Source organism: Octopus bimaculoides, chromosome 6 (assembly GCF_001194135.2).
Source record: "Octopus bimaculoides isolate UCB-OBI-ISO-001 chromosome 6, ASM119413v2, whole genome shotgun sequence".
NCBI lineage: Eukaryota > Metazoa > Mollusca > Cephalopoda > Octopoda > Octopodidae > Octopus > Octopus bimaculoides.
The window spans coordinates 107,856,943-107,864,142 of NC_068986.1; the positions used below are offsets into that span (position 1 = coordinate 107,856,943).

The 7,200-nt window shown below is 39.4% G+C and overlaps 1 protein-coding gene and 1 long non-coding RNA gene across 3 annotated transcripts in view; one reads left to right on the forward strand and one right to left on the reverse strand.

Moving 5' to 3' along the window:
* The window catches only part of LOC128248180 (uncharacterized), a 40,607-nt gene extending 36,890 nt beyond the window's left edge, over nucleotides 1-3,717 (forward strand). The window contains exon 4 of the long non-coding RNA XR_008264481.1: nucleotides 3,284-3,717. This is a non-coding gene — a long non-coding RNA (uncharacterized LOC128248180). The remainder of the gene's footprint in view (nucleotides 1-3,283) is intronic.
* The window catches only part of LOC106867269 (protein C19orf12 homolog), a 21,274-nt gene that overhangs the window by 2,480 nt on the left and 11,594 nt on the right, over nucleotides 1-7,200 (reverse strand). For both annotated transcript variants that reach the window (XM_014912096.2, XM_014912097.2), the window contains exon 2: nucleotides 3,049-3,210. In XM_014912096.2, coding sequence (XP_014767582.1) covers nucleotides 3,049-3,208 — 160 coding nt within the window. In that variant the 5' untranslated portion in view covers nucleotides 3,209-3,210. The remainder of the gene's footprint in view (nucleotides 1-3,048; nucleotides 3,211-7,200) is intronic.

Sequence of the window (7,200 nt, forward strand, 5' to 3'; positions counted from 1 at the left end):
AATAAAAAATGTTAGAAAACAGTTCGAGTATTAAAATGCATATATACATTCTTTGATGATAAAATATATTTAAAGTATAAAGCTTTGTATGAACTTTGTAGTGTTACATACTGATTATCACACATTCTCTGATATTAAAATGAAAATGTTAAAAACAGTGTATGAAAATACACATATGGAAAAATACATATACATATTCTTATACATATTCTTTGACAATCGAATAAAGTTGAGGAGGAACTGACCTGGCTTTTTTCTCTTGTGTATATTGAGGGAATGCTTTACTGTCTTAAGAGACAGTATATACAGCAGGCTTTTTCAGTTCCCGTTGACCAAATCCATTCACAAGGTTTTGGTCAGCCCGTGGCTGTAGGAGAACACACTTGCCCCGGATTGCCGGGACTGAACCCTGAATTATATGGTTGGGAAGCAGGTTGCTTACCACTCAACCTCGCCTGCAATTTGGCACGGTGGAGATGACTCCATCAAAGCACTGAGGGTTAAAACACCTGAAAGTCATAGACAGGTGAGACAACTCACCCAAATCCTATTCATGAGCGATGGACATCGATGTTTCACCAGTTTTGTGGCTTATCAAAATCACATACTTAAACCGAATTAATGTTATGGCACTCGTGCCGGTGGCATGTGAACAAAACATTGGACTGACTCCTGTGCAGGTGGCACGTAAAAATTACCATTTGAGCGTGGCCGTTGCCAGTACCGCCACACTGGCCATCATGCCGGTGGCACATAAAAAACACCCACTACACTCTCGGAGGGGTTGGCATTAGGAAGGGCATCCAGCTGTAGAAACTCTGCCAGATCAGATTGGAGTCTGGTGTAGCCATCCGCTTCGCCAGTCCCCAGTCAAATCGTCCAATCCATGCTAGCATGGAAAGCGGACGTTAAATGATGGTGATGATGATGATGAATTAATTTTCTTCTCTATAAGGTCTTCGACCCCGAAAGGATGAAAAGTAAAGTCGACCGTGGCGGAATTTGAACTCAGAATGTAAAGACGGAAGAAATCTCATGAAGCATTTTGCTTGACATGCCAGATTCTGCCAGCTCTCTGCTTCCCCTCGTATTGCTTGCTGGAAGTGGTGGAAACACTGTTGTCCGGAGCGAAACGAAAACAAGCATTGATTACTTTTTGTTTGAAAAGAGCACGCCTGGTGACTAGGTTTGTTTTGTGGTCTGTTGCATCTTGTAGAAGCACCGAGGTTGGAGGGATGGCAGGAGATCTGTCTACTGTGTCCGCTCAGCTGTTCTTCAAATCTGACCATTTTAAAGTTATTTGAGAAAACATACAGCTCTGGGATAACTGACCAGCCGACTCCAAGCTATCAGCGGTACTTTACTGAACTGTTCGTGAGAAGCGATTGACTGAAGATGATAGACTTCAGTACTTATTCTACCTGAAGATGGAGAGTGCTGTGAAAAACCAGTTTCAACAGATGAAGTAGCAGACATGATAGGCGACTGTTCAATAGAAAAATTACCAGGGTTGGGCTATGTTTCCTGTGAAACTTAGTGTTAAATATCAGATTTATTCGCTATTTTCACTGTATTGAAAGTGTTTTACGTAGGATGTGCGCAGTGCCAAGTAGTGCTATTTCCTGTATGTTATATACATTTGTAAGTCCTGGTGTTTTGGTTACATATTTGTCTGAATGTTTTTTTTTTATCATACCTAATGCATCTACTATGATAGGAATTGCTTTTGCTTTTAGGCTCCACATTTGAGTTACTTCTATTTCCAGCTCTTTCTATTTTGAGAGTTTATTATTATTATTATTATTATTATTATCATTATTATTATTATTATTATTATTTTATTGTCTTTGCACAGCTTCTAAGGCTGGATATGTACTACAGTGTCAGCTGTTCACTACCAGTGGACTAAGGTAACACCTCTTATTTTTCGAGCACCTTCCGGAGTATTCGAGCGGTTCCAAGCAGTGCTGTTTTCTGCAAGTGCTCCATGTACTTCTCGAGATTTTTACTCAGTTTCCAGGGCTCCGACAATTACTGGTACTACTACCACCTTTTTCAGCGACCATAACTGCTTAACCTCCCAAGCTAACCTGTCATATCTCTCGACTTTTCTTTCTTCCTTATCGCATACCTTGTTGTCCGCTGGGCATGCTATATCTATGATCCAGCATCGTTTGCTTTCTTTCTCAATTAACTGGTTTCTTATTATCTACCTCATGGTTGCACTGAATCACAAAATCCCATAAGATTTTTGCATTATCATTTTCAATGATGCCTTCGGGTTTATGTTCGTACCACTTTTTTGCTCTGTCAAGTTCATACTTGTTGCAAAGCGTCCAATGGACAATCCTTGTTATATTGTCATGACATCTCTTATATTCCTTCTGGGCTAAGAGGCGTACACTGACTGGTGATATGCCATACGATTTCAGCATTTTGTCCACAAATTCTGCACTTATCACTTTCTGATATGTTGTCTATTCTGTATTTGATGTAGTTTGTTCTTAATGCTTGCTCTTGGGCAGCACAGATTAGAGCCTCCATTTCCAGTTTTAAATCACCTTTAGTCATCCATAGCCATCTTTTTTCTCTGTAATTCTTATCTTCAACATCCCTATGAAACTGTCCATGCATTCTTTTCTTTATCCACCTATTTTCAGTGTCAGTCATTCTCAAATGCTTGTACAGTGCTTTATCTTTGCAATCTTACATCCTACACAAACCTAACCTTCTTACTTTCAATAATAACGGTTCTGTGGCATTTTTTCCATACCATGCTATGTTGTTTTCTTCTGCTCTAATGCTGTGTTCGTATCCAATCAGTCCTCTTCCCCCACTTTTTCTTGGTACATACTGTATGTTTATGTCACGTTTGGGCTGATCCAACTTCAGGCAACAACTTGAGATAGGCGTCATCAAACTCTAAACTCTTCCATTTCACCATGTCTAACTCATAAAGAGGTGTAACTTGCCAGTGTAAGTAGCTAGGGGTACAAAATAGAAGATATGATGACAGCTTAAAGAAATGATATAACATAAGGTACTTACCGATAATAAATCCATTCGGGCCAAAAAGAAACCCACCAAGTAGTGTTATAACAATCGTAAATATGTAACCTTTCAAGTTGTTATCTGTTGAAATGGCCATTTTCTCATGATCACAAACAGTGTAAACACTTCGTAAAACCTGCTGCTCAGAAAGTACCATAACTGTATTAGAGTTAGAAAAAATACAAACGTTTAACAAATATGGATTTTTCTTTTATTTATTAATTTTTTTCAGTCATTGGACTACGGCCATGCTGGAGCACAACCTTTAGTCGAACAAATCGACCCCAGGACGTATTCTTTGTAAGCCTAGTACTTATTCTATTGGTCTCGCTTTTGCTGAACTGCTAAGTTACAGGGGCATAAACACACCAACATAGATTGTTAAGCGATGGTGGGGGAACAAACATACAAACACACACACACACACATACACACACACACACACACACACACACAGATATATATATATATACGACAGGCTTCTTTCAGTTTCCGTCTACCAAATCTACTCACAAGGCGTTGGTCAGTCCGAGGCATCAATGCCTCCTGGACTACAGGTGTTACCAGTTAAAAATAAAGACCTCAACGCTCACACCCCCTGGGGATGAGGAAATGAGCATTGTGCAACGTGCCTGTATATGAACTGTCAAATTTTAAAAATATCAAATTAAATGGTATAAAAATGTATGCTTATTAGTAGCATAACACAAAAATAAAAAAGATTATTCGATAGTCAAATATGGTCACTATTTAAAGATGCTTACATTTTTCGTATTTTGTACAATTTCTCAGTGTCCTGCCTGTACGTAATTATACCAACCTTCCTTTATTGGACACTAAACTCAGCTTGCGAAGACCTGTTGGGGCAAGTGAGATCGAAACTGAACCAAATTTGATGGCTAGCACCCGTGCCAGTGGAGCGCTAACGGCACCATCCGAGTGGGATCACTGCCAGAGCAGCAATCTCACTCCCATGCCGGTAGCACGTAAAAAGCACCATTTGAGCGCAATCATTTCCAGCTTCGCCTTACTGGCACTTGTGCCGGTGGCATGTGAACAAAACATTGGACTGACTCCTGTGCAGGTGGCACGTAAAAAACACCATTTTGCGCGCAGCCGTTGCCAGTACCGCCAGACTGGCCCTCATACCGGTGGCACGTAAAAAGCACCCACTAGACTCTTGGAGTGGTTGGCGTTAGGAAGGGGCATCCAGCTGTAGAAACTCTGCCAGATCAGATTAGAGTCTGGTGTAGCCAACCGCTTCACCAGTCCCCAGTGAAATCGTCCAATCCATGCTAGCATGGAAAGTGGACGTTAAATGATGGTGATTCCCAGTCGTAACCGGTAGATTCCCAGTCGTAACCGGTAGATTCCCAGTCGTAACCGGTAGATTCCCAGTCGTAACCGGTAGATTCCCAGTCGTAACCGGTAGATTCCCAGTCATAACCGGTAGATTCCCAGTCGTAACCAAATGAGACTATTTCGTTCTTGGTCTACCCCTAAGTCTCTCTAGATTGGCTCGGTTTGAAGAACCCTCCTTGTGGTTCTCTCAAGTGACATTCTACTCTCGAACCAAAGAAGGAAGGCTCAACCTGGAGAGACTTCCTGATCTTCGAGCCTCGCAGCCTGTCGTGTAATATTGCTCCAGAGATCCTACGAAGGAACCATTTTGGCCACTTGTATTTGCAACCAAACCCTTTCCCTCATACAGTTCTATATTTAAGAGATGAGGAATTATGTACATTATTTACATTATTTACATTTGACGGATATTTGTCCTCATCTTGTTTGTTGTTAACACGTTTCGGCTGATGTACCCTCCACCCTTCATCAGCTGTCTGGGGGAAATTTTGAACCTGGGTTCTCATTCCTAAGGTATTTTTTGATGTTATTATTATTATTATTATTATTATTATTATTATCATCATCATTATTATTCAGGTCACTGCCTGGAATCAAACTCGGAATCTTGGAGTTAGTAGTGTAGTGGTTAAGAACGCAGGCTACTAACCTCAAGATTCTGAGTTCGATTCCAGACAGTGACCTGAAAAATAATCATAATAATAATGATAATAATAATAATAATAATAATAATAATAATAAAAATAATGATAATAATAATAACATTGAAAAATACCTTATGAATGAGAACCCAGGTTTGAAATTTCCCCAAGACACCTGATGAAGGGTGGAGGGTACATCAGCCGAAACGTTGTGTTAACAACAAACAAGATGAGGACAAATATCCATCAAATGTAAATAGTCTTTCAATCATTATCTAGCTTTCAGGACCCAAAAATATTTAAAAAAAAAAAAAAAAATACAACATATTTATGCTTTCCGAATATTTGAGAACCTCATACATGAAGAAATGTGATGGATATGAAAACATCTGTTTATATGAGTGATATAAACTGCCATTAAGGCAGTGAGCTGGCAAAAACGTTATCATGCCGGACGAAATGCTTAGCGGTAGCGGTATTTCGTCTGTCTTTACCTTTACCTTTACGTTTTGAGTTCAAATTCTGCCGAGGACGACTTTGCCTTTCACCATTTCGGGGTTGATAAAATTAAGTACCAGTTGCGTACTGGGTCGATCTAATCGACTGGCCCCCTCCCCAAAATAAATTTCATGCCTTGTTCCTAGGGTAGAAAAGTATATTTGTTCCTTTATTAATTGAATGCAAGAATATTCTTTTTGCTCATTGGCATGTATGTGTGTGCGTGTGTGCATGTCTGTGTGTGTGTGTGCATGTCTCTGTGTGTGTGTGTGATTTCTTTTTCCTTAAATGCAATGTTTCAGAAAACAACAGCCAAACACTTTCGTCCACCTCAACCCACATCTTTAATCATTTGTCACTGGGTCTTCACTCAAGCATAAATGTCTGCCTACACACTTTTTCTCTTCCTCAATCCCTATTTCCTCTCTCTCTCTCTCTCTCTCTCTCTCCAAATGCAGAAGCTTATGTATTCATCTCTTCAGCAAGACACTCGTTCCTATCTCCCTAGCTTACTTTCTTATCCCACAATACTACAACTCACTCGGTTGCTGGATCTTCTCTTACGGGCACTTGGTGCCACAAAAAGGGGCTATCAGTGCACTCGGAAAACTGGTTGGCATTTTCAAGGGGCATTCAGTTGTGGAAACCTACGAAAGATAGCGGAGATTGGCACAGCCCTCTGGCTCATCGGTTGCTGTCAGGCCTTCTAACCCATACCAGCATGGAAAAGGAGACGTTATGGATGATGATGATGATGATGATGATGACGATGACGACGACCACAATTGTGATAACGACAACGATGACGACAACGGTGGAGGTGATGACGATGACATCTGTGATGACGACGACAATGATGATGACGACGACGATAATGATGATGATGAAGATGGCGACGACGATGATGACAATGATGACGATGATGGTGGTAATGATGATGATGATGATGATGATGATGATGATGGCAACGACGATGACGACGACATGTACTACAGAAGTTGTCGCTCCTTACAAAAGTAATGACATGAATATTCTATAAAACAATTCACAAAACGTCCGTTAATTCTACAATGTGTTTTTTTTTTCTTACAAAGTAATCTTAATGTCTAATAATGGAACTTTGTCCATTCATTCATATTCTGTACCATATAAGAACCGATTCCATCGCAATGTTCAATAGCTTGTTTAGAAAGTTGAAAGAAATTCCATCTGACTTAAGAAAATATCACAACGACACAATTTAGGAGAGAACTCTCTTGTATTCTTCGTTGAGGAGAGAATAAAGCGGTGGAGTGGAAGACAATCTATAAAGTGCAAATAATAATAATAATAATAATAATAATAATAATAATAATAATAATAATAATAATAATAATAATAATAATAATAATAATAGAGTCGAAATTAAAAGAAGAGTGCCACTGTTGTTATCTAGTGAACGATATTTCGACATCTTGTGTGTTTTCAACTGGTTGAAAAAATAAATTAGTCAATCTACTTCATTTTGGTTAATATAGAAAGGATTGAGGTAACTCCTCCTGAAGATATAGAGTCAAAATTAAAAGAAGAGTGCTATTGTTATCTACTTCATTTTGGTTAATATAGAAAGGATTGAGGTAACTCCTCCTGAAGATATAGAGTCAAAATT